The sequence below is a fragment of the Prunus persica genome, chromosome G1 (genome assembly GCF_000346465.2).
Source record: "Prunus persica cultivar Lovell chromosome G1, Prunus_persica_NCBIv2, whole genome shotgun sequence".
Lineage (NCBI taxonomy): Eukaryota > Viridiplantae > Streptophyta > Magnoliopsida > Rosales > Rosaceae > Prunus > Prunus persica.
Window position 1 is genome coordinate 1,110,027 of NC_034009.1, and position 13,147 is coordinate 1,123,173.

The 13,147-nt window shown below is 37.0% G+C and overlaps 4 protein-coding genes across 4 annotated transcripts; 1 reads left to right on the forward strand and 3 right to left on the reverse strand.

Moving 5' to 3' along the window:
- On the reverse strand, positions 668 to 2,019 carry LOC18789350. Its single transcript, XM_007223486.2, has one exon. The coding sequence runs from the start codon at positions 1,564 to 1,566 to the stop codon at positions 859 to 861; it is 708 nt and encodes a 235-aa protein (XP_007223548.2). The 5' UTR covers positions 1,567 to 2,019; the 3' UTR covers positions 668 to 858.
- Positions 3,654 to 7,199, reverse strand: LOC18789981. The gene is made up of 6 exons (XM_007222125.2): positions 7,119 to 7,199; positions 6,891 to 6,996; positions 5,880 to 5,924; positions 5,689 to 5,797; positions 4,399 to 4,705; positions 3,654 to 4,172 (listed from the first exon to the last, which is right to left on the reverse strand). Exons 1-6 carry the CDS (start codon positions 7,164 to 7,166, stop codon positions 3,984 to 3,986), a joined length of 804 nt encoding a protein of 267 aa, XP_007222187.1. The 5' UTR covers positions 7,167 to 7,199; the 3' UTR covers positions 3,654 to 3,983.
- Positions 7,278 to 9,885, forward strand: LOC109946561 (pentatricopeptide repeat-containing protein At4g14820). The gene is made up of 2 exons (XM_020554816.1): positions 7,278 to 8,034; positions 8,281 to 9,885. Exons 1-2 carry the CDS (start codon positions 7,436 to 7,438, stop codon positions 9,878 to 9,880), a joined length of 2,199 nt encoding a protein of 732 aa, XP_020410405.1. The 5' UTR covers positions 7,278 to 7,435; the 3' UTR covers positions 9,881 to 9,885.
- Positions 10,234 to 11,925, reverse strand: LOC18788697. The gene is made up of 3 exons (XM_020562279.1): positions 11,178 to 11,925; positions 10,919 to 11,068; positions 10,234 to 10,780 (listed from the first exon to the last, which is right to left on the reverse strand). Exons 1-3 carry the CDS (start codon positions 11,895 to 11,897, stop codon positions 10,490 to 10,492), a joined length of 1,161 nt encoding a protein of 386 aa, XP_020417868.1. The 5' UTR covers positions 11,898 to 11,925; the 3' UTR covers positions 10,234 to 10,489.

Sequence of the window (13,147 nt, forward strand, 5' to 3'; positions counted from 1 at the left end):
TTAATTCCAAACCGGCTGGGAAAAATAAATCACTTCAGTTCACATTAGAAAACCATATATGGATCCTTTAGGTTGACCAGTAGACCATGTACAGACCCACCAAGTGGACCATCCATAGTTCCAATAAGTGGGCCAGAAGCATATATTCTTAACCATGAAGTAATGCAGGCATTGGTTCCTGGTAATTTTTATGCAACAAGGGCAGATAACTTACTTCCACCAAAAGTTCTAACATGGAATTTTTTTTTTCAAGGAATTGAAAGTCAAGAAAAACAGTCAATTGGATAGCAGAGTCTCCAGAACTAGGTCATAAGAGAACCAGAGCATAATTAAGGCTAAACATTGATCACTGAAAATATGTAAAGAACGGGATAGGTTGAATAAGTTGAGAGTTTAGATTATAAAAAGAACAAAATATTTGGTGTCTTCAAAAAGACATTCTTTCGTCCTGTAGGTGAATGAATAATCTTTTCAGAAAACACAAAAAGAGATTCATATAATATAAGGGCAAAGTAAATCTCCAAGAAAACAAAAAGAAAGATGAGCACAAAGCACTATTTGCCAATAAACTCAAGTACACTAATTAAAAATGCTGATCAAAACCCAAAAACCATCATGCACCTGCAAAAGCAACACAAATGAGCTAAATGAATCTAAAGGCCAGCCATTTCAAATACCACCATTGCCAAAACCAACATTTCTTCATTCAACAAGAACAGCATACAACAACTAGTTCCATCAACAACAGCCTCAGAAGCTTAAGTTGCAAGCTAAATTCAACTTCATTGGAACAACTAATATTATAAACCCCCAAAAGAAAAAAAAAAAAAAGAAGAAGAAAAAAGAAGAGAGAATACATTACTGTACAAGCACAAGGCGGTTACCCATACCTCCTCTGAAACCCCCATTCCCATTCCCATCTCCATCACCCCAAACATCTCCACCGCCATTTCCACCGTCCGAATTCTCGATCCCCTCGGCCTTCGGCACCGTCACGATAAGCTCACCGTCGACGAAAACCGCGCTTGCCAACTCGGGCCGAGTCGACTCGGGCAGCCGAAACCTCCACATGTCGAGCTCAAGCTCGTCCAATGTCAATTCCGCCGACCCACTTTCCCGAACCACGATTTTGGTCACACCCGGATAGATTTCGACGGTGTGGGCCCTCACGCCGTCGCCGATGTTATCTGTTTCGGCGATAAATCGGAAGCAATCGGGATTCTCCTCGACCAAAACTTCGGCGTCAGAGCGAAATGGGAGCTCCAGGACCCGACTGAAGACATGAGGCAGGCGGCGGAGCTTCTTGTGGGTCAGACCCAGAAGGGCCTCAGCTTCAGAAAGTGGGTTGCTTGAGTTGTATTGGATGGTGATGTTGCGCTTCTTGGGCATCGGGTGGACCTTCATGGCTTGGGCTTCAATGGCTGTGGTGGAGGTGCAGAAGAAAGAGAGAGATTGAGACAAGATTAATAGAAATATGAAAGATGCCCTTGTGAAAAGGGAAGGCCAATCTTGGGTGGGAATCAAAATCCTGATTGGGTGGTTGTTTTTATGAAAAGAAAGAATCATAAAGGATTGGTGGGAAATTTTGTTTTGGGTATATAAGGGTTTTGTTTGGTTTGGTTTGCTTGTTTTGGGATGAGAATTGATGGGAAACTAAAAGAAATACCCTAACCCTAGAAATTGGGTTGAAATGAATTGAATTGAATTTCCCTATCTTTGTTTGTGTGAGAGATTTGAGTCCCCAGAAAAGGCAAAATTCTTTTTAATGTAGAATTTGGAGGAGTGGTAAAAGAAATGTTGTTGCCAAGGCAAAGGCAAATGCTGTCAATGAAATCTCCCTTTCTGGGTATGCATAGTGGCTAGAGCCCATGGGGAGAATCACTGCAAATATATAAAAAATGCAAGGAGGGTTGGGGTTTCATCCTTGGACTTTGCCAAAATTACAATTCTGGCCTTTTTTTTTTTTCGGACCATCCAAAATCTAATAGCTTTTTTTGTACCAGAGAAATCTTGCAGATCTGATATTATTAGTTTTTAAATACAAAGGTTGGGTTTTGTTGTCAGTATATGCATGGTTAATGGGTCATGGCCTCGTGGATGTGGAAGCAGCAAAGTGGGTTAAGGCAACGAATGAATGACAGACCTTTTATTTTTGGCAAATACTGTATCAGTTCTTTGTTTTTTTTGGAAGATTTTTTCCATTGAAAAGGGAGATAATATATTAAATTCAAATACAGTATATAGATGATAGTACTCGAACTCAAAATATTTTTCTCAAAGAGAAATTATTCCAAACTATTACACTAGTAGGTCCTTTGTATGTATCAGTTCTTATAACTATGGATTTTATTTTTGTTTTTGGTTTAATGGGAGAAGAGAAAATGGCTCCGTAAAAGAGCAAAAGATAGAACTCTCTGAAAAAATTGATGTCTCTTCTTAAGAGCAAATTCAAGAGCATCTTTTATTCTTAGTGTATATTTCATATTTTGATTTAAAGAAGGAGTGTTGATAGAAAAAGAGGAAATAAGGAAAAAAAGAAAAGAAAGATATTCCTTCAATAATATTATAGAATAATATACACGTACATAGCATGTAGTTTCTTAGTAATTGTAAGTCACCTTCTAAGCTCTAGAGTCGTGACACAATTTAGGGTGTCGTTTTGAATATTTTGGCTTTTTATGTGGAACTTTGTGAACACGTTTTGGGATTCCTTATGACATTTAGATATTGTGATAAATATTTTTCTTTTTTCTTTTTAAGTATGGTTTATTTAATTTATTTTTCTTTTTTTATATATTGTTATAAAAATATTAATATAAAAATGGTTTATTTTCTATAGTAATAAAAATCATGAACCTTGGTCTTACAAGAGCGAACAACAATTAATATAATTAAAAATCAGAAAAATCATGGCCAAAATGCAATTTCATTATTTGTAATAAGGGGTGGGGGGAATGGGGGCACATGCCTTCTCAAATATTGAGGGGCACCTTCTTAGAAATTACAGTCCACCTTCATCCTTGTCTGATAAGTCATGACCATGAGTTGCACTTTCGACTTTGTAGGACACGGTAATTAGAGAAAAGAAATTGCACTTTTGTCACAGAAAACCCTAAACCAAAGCAAAGAAAGATTTATGTGGCTGCTTACATAATTATATAGTTTGAAAATTGGCTTTTTACAAAATTTCAAATGTATCAACTCAGCATGTTTTAAAATTAAAAAATCATAAAAAATACAAGAAAATTTAAGACATGACATGCATCTTTAATGTAATTATATAAAGACACGAAATGAAGGTTCCTTGATCCTTCCCAGAAGGGCGGCCAACTAAAACAAAACTATCTTTCATTTATCATCTCTATAAAGTTTTGGATTAAATTTTGTCTGGTTTCAAATGGCCAAACGCGTGGAGAGGTCCTGCCTGATGCAGACAGTACTTGCTGTACTTTTCATTGTATATTTCGCAAAAAGAAAAAAGAAACGAGCATATATATATATATATATATATATTTTTTTTTTTTGGTCCTTAAAAAAAAAAAATTTTATTTGAATTAAACCCAAAAATTAGAGGGTGAACGCATTAAAACTAGGGACATTTGGTAATATATTACCAAAGCTTAATATATGCTTACTAGCTTTCCACTACTCTGGAAGCAAGAACACAGAAAGTGCTTAACGGGTAAATATGATATGTGCATCTCCAAACCAACCACTTATTTTTGTTCTCGTCCATTGAAGGAGCACTTACATTTACAAGTGCCTATCGAGCCCAAATGGTACTTCACTATTTGATTCTTCAATAATTACACAGCAGTGAAAAGTAAATGACAGTAACTTGCCTGATATAGTTGTAAGTTCAGACAGATGCTCTTCCTGAAGAAGGCCGTCAAACACACAAAACACTAGGAAAAAGCAATTGCTAATTCCGTTTAACTCTCCCCTTTGATCTTCTCCACTGTTCAATTGCATTCAACTCGCAGTTACGTTTGTTGGTAGTGTGGTAAGTCTTCTTGATGGTGCATCCGACGCCTACGGTGAGATCTTTTCCGGTTACGAGTGTGTGCTTTCGGGGAACTGCTAGAGGTACTCGGAAGAAGAATCTCCTCACTTGTTGTACTACCAAAAACACAATCAAGCGGGTCTACCATTGCATCAACACCCGAGTTCGTCTACAATAAGAAAAGGCCGAGTCAGTCTACAATAAGAAAATTCCGAGTCAGTATATAAGGGACCTTTATCATATGCCGAGTCAGTAAGAGTAATTTCCAAAGTTTCAGCAATACCTCAATTCCAAATCATTCTTCTGCACTACCATCATTGCTTTAAGAACTAATTTCATCAGTAGTTTAAGGCAAATTTTACTAAGAAAAGAAATTACTCGATAAGTATTCTTACAGGAGCTTGTTTGGGATCAAATTTGACCCATTTTTTGTCAGAGACATTTTGGGTGTGCTGGGAATCACTGCCAGAGGTAGTGTTTGGGTTACCATGGGAGTCCTTGTCCGAATCACCTTGAGAGTTGCTGTAAGAGTCGCTGTCATTTGTTTCTCGACCATGGGTAATGTTATCACTAAAATAATTCCGATAACGCCACCTTATTGTTGGTTGATCTGAGGTAGCATCATCAAAAACTTTCTCGGAGTAGAACTGTTTAGAGATAAGCCGCATCCTAGAAGGATCATTCTGGTACTTCCTCACCATTCTGTCATTTGAATAACAATTCACGGTTCAAAAATTCAATGGGAGCATATGTACTCTGATAATTAAATAAAAAATCCAAGTATCCCAAGATGTAATGGGAGCACATATATTGGTCATATATTAAATGCATTTTTTCTAGCCTGGATAGATGTACAGTAATATGTACTCTGATAATTACATACACAAATCCAAGTAAACAATGCCAACGATGTAACTGAAGGGCAGACAATAGCTATACGCAGAAATGAAGTTTTTCGTGAATCTAACCATGTAGAGTAAATGACAATGTCTGTGAAAGAGCAGAAGTTTTAAGCAGGGTTGGGCACCACTCCCTTATTTATTACATTTACAACTTAAGAAGCTTACAGGAAAAGGTGATGGTGGAAGGCAATATTGAACGGTAAAATGAGTCTGTAGTCTATTTGTCACACTCTCTACGTACTGTACTTTACAAGTCAAGGGAGACTTAATTTAAATTTGAAACTAGTGCATGAGAACAATAATAATATACCATGACCTCTCATAATAGACAAAAAACTACTTCCAAGAGAGTTATTTAGATTATGATGCTTATCTGCACTCTTTAGAAAAATTTAATTGCAACAAAACTATAACGGGTGGCATGAACGGCATCCATTCCAGGCTACTGGCTAGGCCACAAACCTGGATAAACTAGGCTCTTTGAAAACATTGACTTTTAACCTTTTCTTTGAGATGATTTTTAGCCCAGTGCAACTCCAACTAATGGGCTACTTCCTAGACTTCGGAATGATATTGACTTGAATTTGATAATCAAATGAGGAAAACGAACTACTTAAATTTTCTTAAACTAATAAGTGATGCATCGTGATCCTTGGCTAACTTAGATCAGTAACCATGGCCTGCCAACATGTCTATTCATGAATGCCAGAAGACAATAAGTTTTCCTAGAAAACTGCACCGAGTGAATTCATTACAATCCTAAAAATAAGTAAGGTGACGTACATAGTTGCTAACTCCGCCTGCATCCTACTTCCATCCTGAGAAAGAATATGGCTAACACATGAATCTAAGGATCTAGAGAATCTCCACAGTCCAAATAAAGCAGCAGCTCCTGCAGAAGAGTAAAACATGATTTAAATGTGAAATGATGGATAGCTAAGATCATTGATAAATAGATAGATAGTTTAATTCACCTCCTGAAAGGTTGATTCGAATAAGCTTATTCAGCTTTGAAGATGCTGCCATAAAGCAATTGAGATTGTTAAAAAAGGAAACACAGAAATAAACGAAAATGATGAAAAAGAAGTAATAGCAATCCATATTCACAGTAAACAAAACTTGAATCATTATAGGACCCAAAAAAATAACCTATGATCTTTTAACCTAAGTTAAAGGCGGCGAAAAAATATACAAAATTGTTTATTAAAGAATCCTACCATATTTTTCACCAGCTCGATCACTCGAATGAGCATGAAAAAAATCGAGTACATTATTGATATGCAGACGGTAAATGACTCTTAAAAGCACCAGGAAATATGTAAGCAGTACAACTCTATAAACCATATAATTTCAATTGCGGAACTGATATCCTTTTCCACTTGAACTGTTTCAATAAAAAAGTGAAAATGAGAAAAAGAAGAAAGAAAAAAAAGGAACAAGAAAGCAGATGTATCAATGGATTGCTCTTCTCCAAGCAGGGCAGCCCACATGATTCAATAGACTGTACATAGTGCATATCATGTAAACCTTCATTATAGTTTTGTTTTCTAACAAGCAGCCTTGAAACATACTACGCATGAATTTATTGACAGGTGTTCGAATCTATGTGTAGTAATCTGCAGACATCTCATGTTAACTACCTTAAAACTGTGGAACAATGAGAAGTCGAACTACTAGTGAACCCATGTTTCTCTATCCAAAACCAATCCAAATTGTTAACTAAAAATGACCAAATCACAAGTGGGTTGTCCTGAATTTGAATTCAAAATGCAAGTCAAATTGGTTCATAACAAAAAGTCGTTCACCTGTACCACTACTATTATATCATACAATTACAAGCTTTGGAGAAATCAATGGCATTGCAAAACTCTGACCTCCCAATATTTAAAACATATAGAAACTCATAATTGGAAGATTAAATTTTAAATTTTAAAAAAAAAAAAAAACACAAGAAATCAGAAGAAGAGAAATGTCAAATGAGAGACCTGTCCAGGCAACACTAGCAGCAGCAAGACCTCCGAATGTAAACTCCCTGACAGCCTTGGACTTGCAAGTTAAAAGAAGCGTTCTCTCTTCAGGCGTCAATTTGACCTGAAACATTATGTACAGCAAAGTTAGCAATTAATGGGCGCTTTTTTGCTACCGTTCGGCCAACGTGAATTGGCTTTTGGGTTTCGAGGATTTTGGTGACTGAAATTTGTGAATTTTTTTACCTGTTTGGACCTGAAATGTTGCTCCAGCTCGAACAGAGCTTCACCCATTTTGCTGTTTTGGGGATTTCAGATCATAATGTATTTTCCCGTATATAGTATGCTATACACTCCAAAACGACATGTCGTTTGTCATTAGTCATGCGATTAGATAAACTAGTGCCTCCTGCTTCCCTCCATTTTTCTTCCATCATCCCCCAACTTCAAACCAACCACAGTAACTTTGAAGGTTTGAACTTTGAAGAAATATCAATGGCGAAGAAGCCCTGAGTAAACACTCAAGAAACCATTTTCCTTCACTTTCTCACTTCCCAAACACAATGGTAAGCCTTCCCCACACCACTCTAGCTCTCCCTTCAAACCCAAACCCGAACCCGAACCCAAATGCCAACACACCCACAACCCTCTTAACAGCCATATCCTCCTCCAAGAACCTCAGACAGCTCAAACAAGTCCACGCCCAAATCCTAAAATCCAATCTTGACCGCTCCGACGACCTTCTTTTCAATCTCCTTCTCTCCTCTTGTACCCTCTCGCCGAGCCTCCACTACCCTCTCTCAGTCTTCAACCAAATATCGAAACCCCAAACCCATTTGTGCAACAAGCTCCTGCGTGAGTTCTCGCGACGTGCCGAGCCTGATAAGGCGCTTTTGGTTTATGAGAGGATGAGGAGGGAGGATGTGGCTGTGGACAGGTTCAGCTTTCCGCCATTGTTAAAGGCTGTGTCCAGAGCTTCGGCTTTAACTGAAGGGGTGGAGATTCATGGGCTCGCCTGGAAGTTGGGTTTTGATTCGGACCCGTTTGTGGAGACGGCGTTGGTTAGAATGTATGCGGCTTGTGAGAGGATTATGGAGGCACGCTTGGTGTTTGATAAAATGTCTTGCCGAGATGTCGTTGCGTGGAGTATTATGATTAATGGGTATGATTTCGTTCTAATGTTTCAAGTTATTCAATTTTTTTATTTTTTTTTTCGCATCCGAAGGTGATAGAATTACTGTATTAACGTTTTCAAGAGTCCCAAAAGAAGTTTGAAGTTTTGATCTTAAGGAGCCCAGTATTAAGAATTAAGTGTTCACTTAACGGAAAAACAATTTTTCGAATGATTTTCACCTCTAGATAATTGAAAGTTTATCTCTTTCATTTGACCTGTGACATTTACAAATAGGTACTGTCAGAGCGGCCTTTTTGACACAGCATTTTACCTTTTTGAAGAGATGAAGAACTCTAACATGGAGCCAGACCCAGATGAGATGATTCTTTCTGCCATTCTTTCTGCTTGCGGTCGCGCTGGAAAGTTAACTTACGGGAAAGCAATCCATGACTTCATTAAGGAGAATGATATTGTGGTTGACTCTCATTTACGAAGCGCTCTTGTCACCATGTATGCAGGTAGTGGCTCTATGGATTTGGCTCAGCAATTGTTTGACAAGACATCACCAAAAGATTTCGTAGTTGCAACTGCCATGGTTTCTGGGTATTCAAAACTAGGGCGGGTTGAGGATGCACGTTTAATTTTTAACCAAATTGTTGAGAAGGACCGTGTTTGTTGGAGTGCTATGATATCTGGTTATGCTGACAGTGATCGACCTCAAGAGGCTCTTAGATTGTTCAATGAAATGGAAGTTTCAGGAATAAGACCTGATCAGGTCACCATGTTGAGTGTCATTTCAGCTTGTGGTCATCTGGGTGCACTGGATCAAGCCAAGTGGGTCCATTTATATGTTGGCAAGAATGGATTTGGCAGAGTTTTGTCTGTCAACAATGCCCTCATTGATATGTATGCCAAATGTGGGAGCTTGGAAAGAGCAAAAGAGGTATTTGAGAAAATGAGAAGAAGAAACGTAATATCTTGGACCACTATGATTAGCGCCTTTGCCATGCATGGGGATGCTAGTAATGCACTAAACTTCTTCAATCAAATGAAAGATGAGAATGTTGAGCCCAATAGGGTTACATTTGTGGGCGTGCTTTATGCTTGTAGCCATGCGGGGTTAGTTGAGGAGGGCAGAAAAATCTTTGAATTGATGATCAATGAATACAACATCACTCCAAAACATGAGCACTATGGCTGCATGGTTGACCTCTATGGTCGTGCTGGTCTCCTGACAGAAGCTCTTGAGGTTATAGAGGCAATGCCATTTGCACCAAATGTTGTCATCTGGGGATCTTTGATGGCTGCTTGTCAGATTCATGGTGAGATGGAATTGGGAGAATTTGCTGCAAAACAGCTTCTTGAGATGGAACCAGAGCATGATGGAGCCCTTGTGGCCTTATCAAATATTTATGCAAAACAAAGAAGATGGGAAGATGTTGGAATGGTGAGGAAGAAAATGAAAAATAGTGATATCTCTAAGGAGAGGGGATATAGCAGGATAGAGCTAAACAATGAGGTACATGAGTTTTTAATGGCGGATAGAAGTCATAAACAAGCAGATCAGATCTATCAAAAATTAGATGAGGTAGTTAGTGAGCTGAAGCGGGTTGGTTATACTCCAAACACATGTTGTGTTTTGGTTGATTTAGAAGAGGAAGAAAGGAAGGAAGCCATTCTCTTGCACAGTGAGAAGTTGGCTCTTTCTTATGGTTTGATAAGTAAAACGAAAGGTTCTAGCATTCGCATAGTTAAGAATCTCAGGATCTGTGAAGACTGTCATGCTTTCATGAAGTTGGCTTCAAAAGTCTATGAGAGAGAGATTATTGTCAGAGATAGGACTAGGTTTCACCACTACAAACATGGTTTCTGTTCTTGTAAAGACTATTGGTAATGTATTATTTGTTGATATTAAATCAGTGTACTTAATTAATAATTTATTTGAAATTAAAATGTAAATAATGAAAATGTTGGTGCTATAAAAACTTCTAATATAAAATTTAGAAGAAAAGTAGCCTGAGGATTTGGTCTAATGTTCTTGCTGGTGACTACCTTTTGATTGATTAATGTGTGCATGGCCTCTAATAGTTACGGACACTTCCCTAGAATTGTATTTTCTGGCAATTTGCAGGTGGAACAGCATAAGGAGAAAATGCAATATTTTCAAATGACTTGGTAAGGTAAAACTCTTAAGCTACAAGTCATTTTGAGCCATGTTCAAGATATTTCGTTTAGAAGAATTTGAGATACTATCTGGACTCATAGAGCCACACAGAAGCTAGTTTCTTGCTAGTTAATCAATATCAGGAAAGCAACAATTTCCTGATTACATTACATTGTTAGGCAACATATACAGTTTGAAATCAAAATTAATAATTAAGCTCAAGAGGTTCCAGAAAACCACAGAACATGGGGAAATTTCTTTTTTAAGCTTCTCACAAGATATGAGATCTGGATATCTGCTGAGAGAAGACAGTGCACCTCCGATGTCCACTGATTCTCTTTAGGTTGGGATTTTGATGTTATATTCTGCAGCAGTTTGAAGGTACTGGTTGTTTCCAAAGGTAGAGCAGAGCCAAAACTTCTGCTTCATACTTCCAAGCATTCTTGACATCCTATTCTTCAAAAAGGCTATTGCAGCGGAAACCAATCTTTGGCTATCAAATGTTGAGCTCCACTGGTACTCAAGAATCCATGTATTCGGATCTAACTGCACAGCTGAGGCACCCCAATTTTTCTGCACCCAGGAAGTGTTTGCCTTTCGAATCACATAGCCAAGCTTTCCATCCGACCACTTCTCAACAACAACGACAATGGGGGTAAGGAAGTAGCATATGTTTGTACATCATGACACAAAACTGAAAAAACATCTCAAGGGCTGACCATACTAAGGCTAATAGAAATGATCTAGCAACAAAGTTTTCAGCTTTACCTCTGTGACTCTGCCGGATAAGATTGTGAAAGACCGGGAAGAAAATCCACTTGTGAGCAACCCTGCGGTCTGCAAAGGCCATCCCCATACGCTCACCTCCTCAATTGCAGATTTATATAATGTGCAATGTGAGCTCAGAAGCAAACCATCCTAACAAATCAGAAATTTCAAGTTTTTACCAAAAGGGTTGAACCAAATAAGCTGAATAAAATTTACTTCAAAGAGAGAAAGAAACAGAAGAAGTTTGATTACTACGCACCTGACTAATTTCCCATATAGAATTAGAATAGCTGCAATTTGAAACCTTTCCTTGAACAAGACCCTGCACCTCTTTCTGCAAGAACCTCAGCCTCCCATTCAAATCATCCACAACCCAAGATTTTTCACCAACATTTCTCACCATCTCAGGTGATAGAACAGGTTTCAAAGCCCCAGAGACCAGATTAGAAACTCCACACACAGCAAAATAAACCAAGCTTAAACCCAAAATCATTCTCCAAAAATCACACCCAAAACCCCAATTTCTCTCCCTCTTCTTAATCTTTTCCTTCACTTTGAATCTTGCAGCCGATTTACGACCCGGGGACACCGGAATCTGAGAAGAGTTTGATCTGGGTGTGGACAAAACCGAAGCATCAAAAGAGATGGGAGTGAGTTCAACACTGCGGTTGGTCTTGGGCCTTGAAGCTGAGAACTTGGTGAGTGTGCTTTTCTGGGAGCTAAAAGGCATGAGATCAAGAGTGGCATTGATGCTGGCCAAGCACATGTCACACTTGCAGTTGGCGTCTTTTCTGCATCCTGGGTAGTAGCAGCTGTCACGATTTTCAGATCGGTCGTCTTCCATGGCGGCGGTGGTGGTGCTCGATTTTACCGAGGATGATGTTGTGGTCGTCGTGGTTGACGAAGATGAGAGGACGGTTTTCATGGCTGCTTGGGTGCTTCGGGGTTTAGGAGAGTGACTCGGTTTATTAGACGACATGGTCTTTTAGTGTTGTTCAATGCTTGCTGTGCGGGGAAGATATGGGTTTTAAATTTCAAAATCCCCAACGGTCATATATGGCATTGGTCAGATACGATTTATTTTTTAAGCATAAGAAGTAATGTTACCTATATGGCTTTTCAAATTACCATATAGGTAAGCAAAGTAAATTATGAAGAGCCATATTTACTTCATTTCAGATAATATGAGCAAACCATCCCTTATTCATAAATAACAACAATAATTACACGGACTGCCTCATGTATAACTTATGCAAAATTAACTCATAAATTGATTTTTTTTTTTAAGAAAATAAAAGCGCTTTGTAAATTATTATTATATTTTTTTTTGGGTCTGACTTTGTAAAATTATTTAAGATAACTAAATATAATTAATTAGTATTTATTAAGTAATTTATGAAATTAATTAAAATACTTAAATAAAGAATAATTAATATAATTAAATAAGGCTAACATATTAATTAATTGCAAATTATTAAACTAAACAAACTAATTTTGTATTATAAAAAATTTTAAAAAAATAAAGTCCACAAAATAATTTAAAATAATTAATTACTATTTATTAAGTTTGATTAAATTAGTAAAATATTTAAATACTAATTATTCACTAAAGTAATTTTAAAAGGCTAAAGTATTACTTAATTACAAAAAAGAAAACCATTTTGTACCGTATAGCCGACCGGCTATACTTTAAAAAATTTACATCGCGTACGGCCGAGCGGCTGTCCTTTTAAAATATTCGAATATGTTTAAGTAGTATAGCCGCATAGCCGTGCGGCTATACCTTTATAATACATTAGTATAGCCGTGCGGCTAAACTCTTTAAATGTATTACTAAAAGTATAGCCGCGCGGCTATACTTTATAAAATGGTTTTTTTAAGTAATTAAATAATACTTTAGCCTTTTTAAATTACTTTAATTAGTAATTATGTTTTAATTATTATTTATTTAGTGAATAATTAGTATTTAAATATTTTACTAATTTAATCAATTACTTAATAAATAGTATTTAATTATTTGCAATTAAGTTAACTTAACCTCATTTAATTATATTTAATTATTCTTTATTTAATGAATAATTAGTATTTAAGTATTTTAATTAATTTCATAAATTACTTAATAATTACTAATTAATTATATTTACTTATCTTAAATAATTTTGTTTCAACAATCAACTGTTTACTAATTCCTCATATTCCTATTTATATCAAGTGAATATGCTAGGCATA